The following is a 15,793-nucleotide window of genomic DNA, read 5'->3' as shown; positions in this document are numbered from 1 at the left end:
CCAGAGTAAATGATAACGGAATATGCCTCTGTAATCTTACAACGCAACATCCGTCAAGCTCAGTACAAGATGATGGTCTGGCACCAGCAGTTCAAGGTGGCCGGAACCAGCGTTGATCATAGGACTGGAGTAGAAGTTTGTACCAGAGTTGGTACTGGTCCAATTAGGACAGGATGTGCTGGAAAGGACCCACCGGTGGTAACCAAAATAGAGGTCCTTGCGGTTGCATGGGGCCTGTAGCCGCACCAGTGAAGAACAGTAGCACACCGAAACAAATTCAGCATGGCATTTTTAGAGGCCTTGATCTCCTGTGGGGTCTATGATAGCCCGAGAAACCCAAGGAACACGAGAATCAAACTGTGAGGTCAGCTCCAATGCCAGCAAACTTGATGGAATGCGACTGACATTTAACACCCTTTCAACTTTTCTTTGGATTCAGAGTAGTGGAATGGGCCCGAGTTCCACTTCACCTTTTTATGCTTGTGTTTGAACTTGGATTTGACTTAGGGGTTCGAACAGAGAGTAGGAGCAGGACTTGCACGAGGGTTGCAACTTCTATTTGTTCTCGGTGAGACACAACTTCATCAAAGCAGATGCATGAAGCAACCTAGTGGTGCACAAAAGCACTGCTATGAAACATCTCCAGATTCAGTCTGGCACCTCAGGGATATTCTAAGGTGGAGAATCTGTGGTTAGATGTATCCCTCAGAATAGTATATTGTAGTCTGTGGGCATGGAATACACTGCTGTTACTACCCCTGTATGTTCTTTAGAGACTTACTCAAACAAAAAGAATTGTTAACAACCAAATGTGATTAATATACCTTAAAAGGAGATGAAAAAATTAGTCTTGCTCTTACCTGCACTGCCACCATCCTCTTGGGAGAAAGCTCTTTTCCATATTTGCTTTTATCATCAAGTAAATTACCGCCAATTTGAACTGGTAAACTACTGCCTGCATACAAGAATAAATTATCTCCATCCGAGCTGAAATGAGGTTTTGGTGTATCATAAACATCTTCATATATTTCCATTAGATCAGGTGCGATAAGTGTAGAGGCACAGTCTCTGTCAAATACTGCTTCTGTATCATATTCATGGATACCAGTCTCAGATTCCTTAACAGATAATGATTGAACACCAATGATATTTGGTATTGGTGCCATGAAAGTGTTTGCCTGAAGATAAGGCTCCACAGACACCAATGGCAAAGCAACGGCACTGGCAAAAGAAAGTGCAGATTTTTCGACAACAATATCGAAGGGGGCAGGTTCAGACTGCATAGTTGGAACTGAAATATCTGCTACATTGACAGAGCTTACGCTGTCACCAGTGGGAGAGTTCGGTAAAAAACTACTTGAAAATAGAGGGAAGGTGGGATTATGCACAGCTTCAAACAGAGGCTTGAATTCTTTTGCACCTGGGTTTAAAGTCCAATGGCTTGGAACTGAAATATTTTGTGCACTGTTCAGAGACGAAGGGCATGATGGAGTCTCACTATTGTTCTCTTTTAATTCCATGTTCTCAGGCAGTCTAGTTGCAGATGTCTCAGACACAAAGTTATGCTTCATCAATCCAATTAGGTTGTCGTCAATCATAAAAAAACGTAACGACTCCAGCAAAAAAGGCTTTAATCCACCAGCTTCTTCCACTAACTTCTGAGCTTCCAGAGGGAAAAATTCATACTCTCCTACAAACTCTGTGCTGTCCAGTTCCAGAGGTCCATGTTTATCCAAGATTTCAAAGAAATATCTGAGAAGAAGAGAAAACAAATAATTAGAAGTATAAGCTCTTTGTCTATTATCTAAAGACTGCATTGATTAATATTGATTGGTTGAACTTTTCATTTTATATCCAGACTTTCAAAGTGAAATACAGATGTATAAAAGACAGACAGAGTAAAATGCCATTGAAACAACTGCAAGAGACATATGTGCAGCCACAGAACATTTACACTGGTATAAATAGGAAATCCAAACCTAAGGATATAACATTTAGGGTCTGACCATACTGGAAGATAATGGTGTTGGTCCCTGGAGAATAGAGAGCAAAGATTTTGTGTGTGGCATGCAACTGTAATGAAATCCTAATAAATATACCACAAATAACTGACAGTATTTCACGAACAGGTAAATCATAATCTATCAGACTCTTTTGCTATGGTCACCCTTAGACTGGCGCTACTGATTTTTTGATTCAGAGTGCTCGTGGGGTCAGGTAACCTGACCTCGGTGCCCTGACCCCAAAGCGTCTATATTACACTAATTATACCCAATTGGCACTTGCTAGCTTGCATGTAAGTTCCTAATCTATGGTACCCAGGACTTGTATGTTTGAGAGTCACCCCAAGGACTGCAGGACAGGTTGTGCTACCCGGAGTGTGACAAAGGAATAAAAAGTCTCCCAGTCCACCACTACAGACTGAAAGAGCAGTTCTGAACTGCTAGCGCAAATGTCCCCCTGAAACATGTGTAAGTCACCCCTATGGCAGGCCTTTCAAGCCCCTAAGGCAAAGTGTACGATATTTCATGGACAGAACATGTGTTGTACGTGATCTGACAGTAAACACAAAATTGTCATTGTTACTGTGGAAATACTTTGCCGCCCCACTGGAGAGTGCAGGGTTACACAATGACCACTCAGCTGTGCTAACTCCTCAATTGTGCAACCAAAGTTGATACTCCAAGGTATCAAACAACTCATTACACTAAGGCCGACTTGATTCTCAAGTCGAAATGAATGTAGCAAGTTACAGTGTTCAATATTTACACAGTTGCTACTTTGTTGCCTTCAATCTTCTGTGCCCTCAACGGCTGCACATGAAGCTTCAACTGGAGACAGCTTTCTGCACACCTGGGGATCATGCTAACAACTCCCTGGAAAGGAGACAAATAGTGGCCTGCACTGGATAGAGGAGTTACCTCCCCCCTGTCAGACAGGTGTTACCCCAAAAGGAGAGCTTCAAAGTTAAACCCGCATTTGAAGAGCAAAAGCGGAATACCTGGGAGAGGAGCAGCCCCACATTTCAGGCAAAATATCTGGCGCTAGGGAAGGAGAGGGGAGACCTGTTCTCAAACCGTTTTTGACGGAAGTAACAATTAGGAGGGAGGGAACCTGGTAGCCTATTTGCTAACTACCACATCCTAGCCTGAGGACTTTTTCCGAACCTAAATAGAGCCCCTCTCTGGAACCAAGATCCCACATCTCGTACGGACTAGAAGAAGGATCAATGCAGGACTGCCCTGCTGCACTGGGAAACCAGCAAAGAGAGATGGTACCAGCGTGGACTGCACCCGCTAGCTGGCAAAGAAGAAGGACAGTACCTGCCATGTGCTTGAGAAGTCGCCTCCAGAACCCAGCCAAAGCCAAGAGAGTCCAAGGGTCAGTTGGCTGACCTCCTGTTCACATCATAGGGACACAACAGCTAAGAAGCCTGCTGGGACAAGTTGGTAGCCCAAACTCTTCAGACCGTTGCCGTGCAACACCAGAGACCAGGACCCCACAATCAAAGTTGCACCAGAATTCGCTGAACCCAGAACAGTAAATGGAGTGCAGCTTTGTCACCCCAGAAGTTAGCGCCTAGGGAAGGATTAGACTGCGATCTCGACACCAGGTGACTGGTAGCCAGTGGTGACTGGCCTTCTACAAGCGATGGGGGGACTCTGAAGGTCGTCAACCCTGTGACTAGGACCACCTTGTAGGAAAGTAGCCTCTTTTTAGCATTGTTACCCCTCCACCCCCATTTTTTGCCTGTTGTCAGGATATTTTGACTGTGTTCACTAGGATCCTGCTAACCAGGACTCCTGTCACTATGCTCTCTCCCTTCAAACTTGGTTGCTTGGACCAAACACACCTCACATTTGGCATACTGGTGCCCCCATGTAAGTCCCTAGTACATGGTACCCAGGGCAATGGGGCACCAGGGGTCCCCCATGGGCTGCAGCATGTATTATGCCACCTATGGGGAGCCAATGCAAAGTGTATCTGCAGGCCTGCCATTGCAGCTTGCGTGAAAGGGTGAATGCACCCTTTTCACTACAGGTCACTGTAAGTCACCCTATGTTAGGCCCGCCTAGCCCAGAGGGCAGGGTGCAGGTACCTGTGTGTGTGGGCACCCCTGCATGAGCAGAGGTGCCCCCACAAACTCCAATCTCTGTTTTCATGGACTTCGTGAGTGTGGGGACACTATTTTACACATGTACTGGACATGCTCAGTTACATAATGGTAATTCCAAACCTAGGCAAGTTTGGTATCAAATATGTTGGAATCGTACCCCAAGACTGTTGCCAGTATTGGAAGTCTGATTCCATGCACTCTGGGGGGGTTCCTTTAGAAGACTCCCGACATTGCTCCTAACCAACTTTCTGGGGTTTCCCGGGCAGCCCAAGCTGCTGTCACCCTTTAGACAGGTTTCTGCTCTCCTGCTGCTTCATCAGCTCAAACCCAGGAAGGCAGAACAGAGGATTTTCCTTTTGAAATAGGTGTTAAATGGCTTGGGAGGGGTATCCTCCCCAATCCACAGGTATGCTCTGAAGGGCACATTTGGTGTTCTCCTTGCATAAACCAGTCTGCACCGGATCAAGGACCACCAATCACTGCTCTGGCGCGAAACTGGACAATGGAAAGGAGAGTGACCACTCCCCTGTTCATCACCACTTCGGGGGTGGTGCCCAGAGCACCGCCAAAGGGTCCCTTCATTCTGCCATCTTGAATCCAAGGTGGGCAGAGGCCTCTGGGAGCATCTGAGGAGCCAGGCGAGGCAGGTGAATTCAGAGCCCCCTCCTGATAGGTAGTCACCTAGCTAGGTGATCAATCCCCCTTCGAGGGCTATTAAGGGTCAACCTCTTGGGTGGGTCCTCAGTTTCAGCTTGCAAGATTCCAGGAGGACTCCTCCGCAGCCTCTATTTCGATTTCTGGCCACTGTAACTGCGACTGGACCCTCCAGAAACCAACAATCTGCATTCACGACGAAGACTATACTTGCAACATTGTTTCCACGGCTCCTTCCAGCTTCTGCAACATTTCCCCGGCTGTGCATCCTCTGAGGGCGACAAGTCTTCAGCCTGCACAAGAAGGATAAAGGAATTTCCCTTGGAGTGAAGAAGTCACTCCCCTGCATCCGCAAGCATGAACTGCAATGATGACTGGCTGCGTGGATCTCCTCTCATCCTGAGCTGGGTGGATCCTGCATCACAGGTGGTGGTCTGGAGTGGTTCCCCTTGTGTAAAGAAATGGCTCCCTGTTGCAGTTACCCCCCACTTTTTGCCTGATACTGACGCTGACTTGACTGAGAAGTGTGCTGGGACCCTGCTAACCAGGCCCCAGCACCAGTGTTCTTTCACCTAAAATGTACTGTTGTCTCCACAATTGGCACAACCCTGGCACCCAGTTAAGTCCCTTGTAGCTGGTACCCCTGGTACCAAGGGCCCTGATGCCAGGGAAGGTCTCTAAGGGCTGCAGCATGTCTTATGCCACCCTTGGGACCCCTCACTCAGCACAGACACACTGCTTGCCAGCTTGTGTGTACTGGTGGGGAGAAAATGACTAAGTCGACATGGCACTCCCCTCAGGGTGTCATGCCAACCTCACACTGCCTGTGGCATAGATAAGTCACCCCTATAGCAGGCCTCACATCCCTAAGGCAGGTTGCACTATACCACAGGTGAGGGCATAGGTGCATGAGCACTATGCCCCTACAGTGTCTAAGCAAAACCTTAGACATTGTAAGTGCAGGGTAGCGATAACAGTATATGGTCTGGGAGTCTGTCAAAAACGAACTCCACAGCTCCATAATGGCTATACTGAATACTGGGAAGTTTGGTATCAAACTTCTCAGAATAATAAACCCACACTGATGCCAGTGTTGGATTTATTAAAAAATGCACACAAAGGGCATCTTAGAGATACCCCCTGTATTTTACCCAATTGTTCAGTGCAGGACTGACTGGTCTGTGCCAGCCTGCTGCTGAGAGACGAGTTTCTGACCCCATGTGGTGAGGGCCTTTGTGCTCTCTGAGGACAGAAACAAAGGCCTGCTCTGGGTGGAGGTGCTTAACACCTCCCCTTTGCAGGAACTGTAGCACCTAGCAGTGAGCCTCAAAGGCTCAGGCTTCGTGTTACAATGCCCCAGGGCACTCCAGCTAGTGGAGATGCCCGCCCCCTGGACACAGCCCCCACTTTTGGCGGCAAGTCCAGGAGAGATAATGAGAAAAACAAGGAGGAGTCACTGGCCAGTCAGGGCAGCCCCTAAGGTGTCCTGAGCTGAGGTGACTCTGACTTTTAGAAATTCTCCATCTTGCAGATGGAGGATTCCCCCAATAGGATTAGGGATGTGCCCCCCTCCTCTCAGGAAGGAGGCACAAAGAGGGTGTAGCCACCCTCAGGGCTAGTAGCCATTGGCTACTAACCCCCCAGACCTAAACACACCCCTAAATCAAGTATTTAGGGGCTCCAAGAACACAGGAAGATAGATTCCTGCAACCTAAGAAGAAGAGGACTGCTGAACTGAAAAACCTGAAGAGAAGACGGAGACACCAACTGCTTTGGCCCCAGCTCTACCGGCCTGTCTCCCCACTTCTAAAGACACTGCTCCAGCGACGCGTTCCCAGGGTCCAGCAACCTCTGAAGCCTCAGAGGACTACCCTGCATCTAGAACGACCAAGAACTCCCGAGGACAGCGGCTCTGTTCACCAAAGACTGCAACTTTGCAACAAAGAAGCAACTTTGAACCAACACACGTTTCCCGCCGGAAGCGTGAGACTTTGCACTCTGCACCGGACGCCCCCAGCTCGACTTGTGGAGAACAAACAACACAGGGAGGACTCCCGGCGACTACGAGACCGTGAGTAGCCAGAGTTGACCCCCCTGAGCCCCCACAGCGACGCCTGCAGAGGGAATCCCGAGGCTCCCCCTGACCGCGACTGCCTGCTTCAAAGACCCGACGCCTGGTAAAGACACTGCACCCGCAGACCCCAGGACCTGAAGGATCCGACCTCCAGTGCAGGAGCGACCCCCAGGTGGCCCTCTCCCTTGACCAGGTGGTGGCTACCCCGAGGAGCCCCCCCCCTTGCCTGCATCGCTGAAGAGGCCCCTTGGTCTCCCATTGATTTCTATTGCGAACCCGACGCATGTTTGCACACTGCACCCGGCCGCCCCGTGCTGCTGAGGGTGTACTTTTTGTGTGGACTTGTGTCCCCCCGGTGCCCTACAAAACCCCCCTTGTCTGCCCTCCAAAGACGCGGGTACTTACCTGCTGGCAGACTAGAACCGGGGCACCCCCTTCTCCATTGAAGCCTATGTGTTTTGGGCACCACTTTGACCTCTGCACCTGACCGGCCCTGAGCTGCTGGTGTGGTAACTTTGGGGTTGCTCTGAACCCCCAACGGTGGGCTACCTTGGACCCAAACTTGAACCCCGTAGGGGGTTTACTTACCTGCAAAAACTAACAAACACTTACCTCCCCCAGGAACTGTTGAAAATTGCAGTGTCTAGTTTTAAAATAGCTATATGACATTTATGTGAAAACTGTATATACTATTTTGCTAATTCAAAGTTCCTAAAGTTCCTACATGAAATACCTTTCATTTGAAGTATTACTTGTAAATCTTGAACCTGTGGTTCTTAAAATAAACTAAGAAAAGATTTTTGTCTATACAAAAACCTATTGGCCTGGAATTGTCTCTGAGTGTGTGTTCCTCATTTATTGCCTGTGTATGTACAACAAATGCTTAACACTACTCCTCTGATAAGCCTACTGCTCCACCACACTACCACAAAATAGAGCATTAGAATTATCTCTTTTTGACACTATCTTACCTCTAAGGGGAACCCTTGGACTCTGTGCATACTATTCCTTACTTTGAAATAGTGCATACAGAGCCAACTTCCTACACCTTGGTCCTCTCGACCAGCTGTCCAACATTGGTAGAAGTAAGGCCTTGCCTTCCCACACAGGACAGTACCCCCATACACAGCTTCTCTTGCAGCTACCAAGGCTTGTTGGCATCTCTTCCAAAGGCTCTTCAGGCTCCGTGTAGCCCCAGCCCCCAGCACTCTTCCCTGCGAAGCACAGCTCTCTGCGTGCTTCTCCTGGGGCATGGGACCCTTCTTCAGTTGTGCTGTGTGCGCTCCTCTGTGACTCTGGGGTCCTCTTCCAGTGGGTCTCCTGTGGTGGCTGTCTTTTCGTCTGTGGACTCTCTGTCTTGCTGAGGGTCCTCTGAGACTCCCCCTCATTGGTTGAGTCCTCCTGGACCTTGCTGGTCCCAAGCAGCTCCACTTTTGATTCATAGCAACTTCTGCCTTTCCCAAGGCTTCTTGGTGGCTTTTCCATTCCACTGACCGATTGCAATCTTCCTTCTGGCCTGGGACGTCGACTGCATCCTCCAGGAACTCTTCACTGACTCCAGGGCTGCATTCCTGACTGTCTTCGTCCTACCGTCGACCAATTCCTGTAACCACAGATGGGTAGATAGTGGCTCCTGCCCCCACTGGACACTTCTGTGACTTCTGGACTTGGTCCCCTTTTTACACAGGTCTTCCTCTTTAGGAATCCACCACTGGTTTCTTGCAGTCTTGTCTGTGTGTTGCATTTTCTTCCTTTTCGTCTTTTCTGGTGGTTTGAGGAAAATCTAGTAACTTACTCCTTTCTTCCTGGTCGCTGGTGGGCACTGGGGTACTTACCTTTGGTAGTTTCCTCGTTCCCCCAGCTATCCTCTATAGATTCCACTTACCAAGGTGGGGGTCCTGCATTTGCATTCAATTTTTTTTAGTATATGGTTTGGGATCCCCCTAGGGTCACTACTGTCTATTGATATTGCACTGTTTTCTATTGCTTTTCATGCCTATTTCTGGTTACTTGTGTACATATCTAGTGTGTTACTTACCTCCTATTGGAGGGTTGCCTCTCTATTACTTTTTGGTAATTGTGTCACTAAAATAAAGTACCTTTATTCTTGTAATACGGAGTGTTTTCTTTCATGTGTGTAAGTGCTGTGTGACTACAGTGGTATTGCATTAGCTTTGCATGTCTCCTAGATAAGCCTTGGCTGCTCATCCACAGCTACCTCTAGAGAGGCTGGCTTCTAGACACTGCCTACAAAACACTAATAGGGGATACCTGGACCTGGTATAAAGTGTAAGTACCTTAGGTACCCATCACACACCAGGCCAGCTTCCTACACACCTTACCCTCTTCGTGGGCATAGGAGTAGCAGCAGGAAGACCCGTGTCAACTGCATTGCATCCACAGCATTCTTGAGCAGCATCACCATCCTTCATCCATTGCACCAGGACCACCTCCACTGAAAGCCATTACAAAGGGGGATAAAGCACCTGGAGCTGCCTGAAGACTGCCTCCCCTGTAAAGGTATCTGATTCTGTGGGCCTTGCTGTTCCCCTGACTGGCACCCTACAGGAGTTGGTCACCTAAAGTAAATCTACGTTGCAGCAATACAACTAGCCCAACATTCTGGTGAAAAAGTTTCAAATGTCAAATTCGTTGAATTTGCCGGTGCTTGTTTACAGGTGAGCAAAATGAACAAGTTACTTAACTTCGGTAATGCCTTATCTGATAGAGAGAGGATCTGGCTTTAGATTCCTTACCTTAGAATTCTCCCCAGGCGCCAGACTGGATCCGGAAACGTTTTCACAGCAGTACCTCTGCACGTCATAAGGAGTTGTGTGACTCCGTAGCAACCTCGTCCACAAGATGTGATGTTGACAGAGTAGACATTATTCCCTCTTCGATGTGCTGACATCAGTTTCTTCTATGACAGTTTTACGTGCCGAAAATGCAGAGCCACTATAGAAGCTGCCTATGGAAACAGTGTACCAAAAAAGAGACATCTCTATGTTCATCAATTAAGAACTCCCAATGAAGGCATCTTAATGCCAAGAAGGGTATCTTTGAAATAAAAAGAGAAACCAGTTTGCAGAGCTTCCCCTGTAAGGGGAGGCCCTGTCCTTAGAAATAAGCTTGCAGAGCGGGGAGGATGAATGAGTCAGTAAGAAATCTGCGGCTAGTTCCTGTCTCTATTAGATAAGGCATTACTGAAGGTAAGTAACTTGTTCATCCGATAAAGGCATCTAGCCGCAGATTCCTTAACTTAGAATTATATACCAAACAATACCATCACCGGAGTTGGGTCTGCGGACCAATTTCAGACAAGGAAGTCCTGCAGGGCCGAATTTGCAAAATGCCAGTCACAACAGACCTGACTATTCAAACAATGTCGGGTAAACCTGTGCAGGGAAACCCAAGTTGCTGCCAGGTATATATCCAGGACCTATCCAGGATCGGAACTCTGCAATCTAATGCAGACGTCACCGATCTGACTGGTAGAATAAGCAAGCAAGCCCTCAGGGTGTTGTTTCTTCGCCAATGCGTAGCAGATTTTAATGCAAATACGACTGATCCTCAGAAAAGTACTTAGCTTCGGTAACGATATATCTGGTAGAGACATATTCTAGCTGAACATTATTTACCTTTGAATTCCTCCAGGTGTCAGTCTGGATCCGGAGATTTTTTTTCAAGCAGTACCTCTGCGAGCTATCAGGTGGCATCAGTCGACTCTGCGGGCGTCGTCGGTGTCAGATTCACCGTGATGATGTTGCGGTCGTATATAGGCGCCACCCCGGCGTGGCTGACGTCAGTTTCTTTTCATGACTTTCCACGCCAGTAGCGCGGAGCCATGAAGAACACATAGTGGTGCGCCAAAACTAGGGCCCCTAAAGGGAAGTTCCTGTCCCTAGAAATCCGTTCGCAGTCCGGGGAGGATGGGCGGGTCGGTAAGGAATCTGCAACTAGAATATGCCTCAACCAGATATATCTTTACCAAAGGTAAGTAACTTGTACATCTGACAGAGACTTCTAGTTGCACATTCCTTACCTTTGAATAGATACCCGAGAAATACCATTCCCGGTGGAGGGCTGTGAACAAAGATCATACCAAGAAGTCCTGCAGGACTGAATGGCCAAAGTAGCCGTCCCTGCGGACCTGACTGTCCAGGCAGTAGTGTTTGGTAAAAGTGTGCAAAGATGCCCACGTTGCTGCCTGACAGATCTCCAGGGCTGGAACGCCCCGTGCTAACGCTGTGGTAGCAGCAGTAGCTCTGGAGGAGTGAGCACGCAAACCTTCAGGAGGTTGCTTCTTAGCCAGAGCATAGCTTGTTTTGATGCATAAGAGCACCAATCGTGAAATGGTCCTCTTCTGCACCGCCTTCCCCCTTCTTTGCGCCCAAATATCCCTCAAAGAGTTGATCGTCCACCCGGAAGTCTTTGGTACGATCAAGGTAGAACGCCAACACTCCTTTTGGGTCAAGATGGTGGAGTCTCTCTTTTTGATGTGAGGGATGTGGGGGTGCATAAAAGGTAGGCAAGGTGATGGACTGTCCAACATGGAAGGGTGTCACTACCTTAGGTAGGAAAGAAGCCCTTGTGCGAAGTACCACTTTGTCAGGATGTATTGACAGAAAAGGTGGTTTAGATGAAAGAGCCTGGCGCTCACTTATTCTACGGGCATAGGTTATGGCAACTAAAAAGACAGTCTTGATGGTTAAGAGCCGTAAAGGGCAGTTGTGAAGCGGGTTGAATGGGGCACACATAAGGTATTTTAATACTAGGTTTAGATCCCATTGGGGCATGATGAATGGGATAGGAGGAAAAAAGATGTGTCAGGCCTTTAAGAAACCTCCCAACAATGGGAGATTTAAATAAAGAAGGCTGATCTGGTAACCTCATAAAAGCAGAGATTGCAAAGAGATATCCCTTAAGGGTGCCCAGGGTGGAGCCCTGTTGCAAGGGAAAGGATAAAGAGGAGGACCTGAGAAATGGGAGCAGATACAAGATTACAGATTTGTTGATGCACCATGCCACAAATTTCTTCCAATGACAGGCGTATACGGTTTTGGTTGAGGGACGCCTGGCTGGCAAGATAAAGTTACAGACTTTGGGAGGCACGTCAACAGACGTCAACTGTCGCCGCTCAATCTCCACGCAAGGAGGCGGAGAGTGGACAGGTTTAGGTGGATGACCCTCCCCTGCTGCTGCAACAGAAGATCCTCTCGAAGAGGCAATCTGATCGGAGGAGCAATGGCCATGCTCAACAGCTCAGGTTACTAGACTCTTCGTGCCCAGTCCGGAGCCACCAGGATTACTTGTGCCTAGTCTTGCCTGATCTTCTTCAGAACTCTGGGCAGAAGTGTTATGGGCGGAAAGGCGTACAGGAGGCCTGAATTCCACTCATGGCGAAAAGCGTTGTCGAACGAGTACTACCTTGGAAACTCCAACGCACAAAATAGCTGACATTGCGCTCTCTCTACGGAGGCGAACAAGTCTAACCGTGGTTCTCCCCACTGAAGGAAGAGACCTTGCGCCACCTCCGGATGGAGATGCCATTCATGATCGACCATGCATCGACGGCTAAGTTCGTCTGCCCTGGCATTCAGGAAGCCCACCAGGTGTTGAACCACCAGGGAAATGCCCTGATGTTCCAGCCAAGTCCAGAGGCAAAGAACCTTTTGACAAAGGGTCCACTACTCCACTCTGTCTTGTTTGTTGCAGTACCACATGGCGGTGGTGTTGTCTGAACACCTGCACTGCTTTCCCTTTGAGAGAGGGAAGAAATGCTTTCAATGCTAGTTGAATCGCTCACAGCTCCAGATGATTGATATGAGGCCCGGTTTCTGCTGGAGACCAGAGGCCTCTGATCTCCACCTCTCCCATGTGGCCGCCCCATCCCAGGAGTGACGCATCTGTCACTACTGTAAGATCTCGTTGGGGAAAGAAGAGGGATCTGCCTTTGACCCAATCATGATTTGTTAACCACCACTGCAGGTCTCTTGCTGTTGCTTCCGAGAGCTGGACCAGGGACTTTTGTCCACTCAACAATTGTCATACTGGTGCCCCCTTTAAGATGCTATTACATGGTGCTTAGGTACCAAGGGAATTGGGACACCAGGGGTTCCTCATGGGTTTCAGCATATATTATGCTACCGATAGAAGCCCATGCAAAATGTGCCTGCAGGCCTGCCATTTCAGTCTGCTTGAAAAGGTGCATGCACCCTTTCACTACAGGTCACTGCACCAGGTCACTGGAATTCACCCCTATGGTAGGCCCTCGTAGCCCAGAGGGCAGGGTGCAGGTCCCTGTGTGTGAGGGCACCCCTGCATGAGAAGGTGCCTCTACAAACTCCAGCCCCATTACACTGGACTTCCTAAGTGCGGGGAAGCCATTTTACCTGTGCACTACCTGTGTTTAGTTACATAATGGTAACTATGAATCTGGGCATGCTTGGTATCAAACATATCTGAATCATATCCCAATACTCTTGCCAGTATTGGTTGTTTGATTCCATGCACTCTGGGGGCTCCTTAGAGGATCCTCCCCCTCAAGTATTGCTCCTACAAGCCTTCAAGGGTTTTCCATGTAGCCTGCGCTGCTGCTACCCATGAGACAGGTTTCTGCCCTCCTATTGCATGACCAGCTGAGGCAGGGGGAAGGCAGAGCAAAGGATTTCCTATAGGAGAGGAAGGTAACACCCTCTCCCCTTGGAAATTGGTGTTACAAGACTTCGGAGGGGTAGCCTCCCCAAGCCACCTGTTTGCTTTGCAGGGCACATTTGATGCCCCCTTGCATAAACCGGTTTGCACCAGCTTAGGGACCCCTGGTCCCTGCTCTGGCATGAAACTGGACAAAGTAAAGGGGAGTAACCACTCACTTGTCCAGCACCACCCCAGGGATGGTGCCCAGAGCTCCTCCAGGTGGCTATTTGATTTTGTCATCCTGAAACCAAGATGTGCAGAGGCCTCTGGGAGCATCTGAGTGGCCAGGTCAGGCAGGTGATGTCACAGACCCCTCCCGCTGGGTGCTCACCTTGCATGGTGACCAAACCTCTTTTAGGGCTATTCCAGGACTCCCTTGAGGGTGGGTCCCCAGATTCGACCTGCAAGACTCCATAAGGTCTCCTTTGCATCGTTTACTTCACTTTTGGTCACTGGAAATGCAATTGGATTCTTCAGGAACTGACAAGGCTGCAACTCCTGGTACGATTTCACTTTTCAACATTGTTTCTCCTTCCACCAACTGCAACATTTCCCCGGTTGTGCATCCTCTGAGGTTGGTGAGACTTCAGCCTGCACCAAGAAGCAAGAAGTAATCTCCCTTGGAGCGAAGGAGTCACTTCCCTGCATTTAAAGGCACCTACAGCAACGACATCCGGCTGTGTGAATCTGCTCCACTCAAAACTGCCTGGTCCTGCATCCCATGTAGCGGTCTGGAGGGGTCACCTTGGTCCTCTCTACCAGCTGTCCAACTTGGGAGACAGTGAGCCTCTCCTTGCAGGACAGTACGCCTATGCAGCATGACTCTTGCGGCTACCAAGACTTGTTGTCTCCTGCGCCAAGGGATTTTCAGACTCAGAGTAATTCCGGCCTCCAGCACTTCTTCCTGCCAAGAACAGTCTCCTCTCTGCTGCTCTAGCGACATGGGACTCCTCTCCAGGTGTGTTGGTTGGGCCTCACTGCGACTTACTGTGCCTGCTGCCAGTGAGTTGCCTGTGGGGGCTGTGACTGCTTCTGTTTGCTCTCCCAACTGCTGAGGGTTCACCCCGGACTCCCCTCCAAGGGTCAAGTCCCATGAACCTTGCTGGGCCTCTTCAGCCTTGCAACTCTTCTTTTGCTCCTCTTGGATTTGCCAAGAATTGTTGGTGGTTGTCCTACAACACTGACCATCTGCGACCCGACGACCGACGTGGGACACCATCTGCACCTCTCCAAGAACTCCTTTTCAGCTCCAGGGCTCCACAGCTGGTCTTCTTCCCCCGTCGACCCAGATCTTCATCCACAGAAGGGTGGGTAGTAGCTCCTGTCCCACTGGACACTCCATCATAGACTGGACACTGTCCCCTTCTTTTGCAGGTCCTCTTCTACCGGAATCCACCTTGGTTTCTTCTAGACTGGCCCTGTTCTTGCAGAATCCTTTTTCTAATTCCTCTGGTTAGTCCTTGGGAAGACCAGGTACTTACCTCTGCTCTCCAGGTCTCTGGGGGTCACTCAGGTAATCACCTCTTGGGGTTCCTAGTTCTTCCACCTTCCCTCGAGCAACTGAATATGCTTGGCTGGGGGACTTCACTTCACATTCCACTTTCTTAATATATTGTTTGGCCCTCCCCCTAGGGCCTTCACTATTTTCACTAATTCTTGCCAATGCTTGTTGTTTCTATGCAAATTTCTGATTACTATTGTGTGTGTGTGTGTGTGTATATATATATATATGGAAAATGTCACTTACCCAGTGTACATCTGTTCGTGGCATTAGTCGCTGCAGATTCACATGCTGTGCACATCCCGCCATCTGGTGTTGGGCTCGGAGTGTTACAAGTTGTTTTTCTTCGAAGAAGTCTTTTCGAGTCACGAGACCGAGGGACTCCTCCCATTTCGGCTCCATTGCGCATGGGCGTCGACTCCATCTTAGATTGTTTTCCCCCGCAGAGGGTGAGGTAGGAGTTGTGTATGCTAGTAATAGTGCCCATGCAATGGAGTGAAAACGTATGTACATAATGTAGTATATATAATATATTTACAAATTTACAAATGTTCAAGATCAACTTCTAAATGGCTACAGGCTCCCGGGGAGGCGGGTGGGCGCATGTGAATCTGCAGCGACTAATGCCACGAACAGATGTACACTGGGTAAGTGACATTTTCCGTTCGATGGCATGTGTAGCTGCAGATACACATGCTGTGCATAGACTAGTAAGCAGTTATCTCCCCAAAAGCGGTGGTTCAGCCTGTAG

At 48.9% G+C, this 15,793-nt stretch overlaps 1 protein-coding gene across 4 annotated transcripts in view; it reads right to left on the bottom strand.

Annotated features, from left to right (window-relative positions):
- The window catches only part of LOC138248711 (E3 ubiquitin-protein ligase TTC3-like), a 1,399,506-nt gene that overhangs the window by 565,515 nt on the left and 818,198 nt on the right, over positions 1–15,793 (bottom strand). For all 4 annotated transcript variants that reach the window (XM_069202543.1, XM_069202544.1, XM_069202547.1 and 1 more), the window contains exon 33: positions 861–1,752. In XM_069202543.1, coding sequence (XP_069058644.1) covers positions 861–1,752 — 892 coding nt within the window. The remainder of the gene's footprint in view (positions 1–860; positions 1,753–15,793) is intronic.

The sequence above is a fragment of the Pleurodeles waltl genome, chromosome 8 (genome assembly GCF_031143425.1).
Source record: "Pleurodeles waltl isolate 20211129_DDA chromosome 8, aPleWal1.hap1.20221129, whole genome shotgun sequence".
In the NCBI taxonomy this organism is placed as follows: Eukaryota; Metazoa; Chordata; class Amphibia; order Caudata; family Salamandridae; genus Pleurodeles; species Pleurodeles waltl.
The sequence above is the reverse complement of the archived record's forward strand: the minus strand, read 5'-3'. Positions and strand labels throughout refer to the sequence as shown.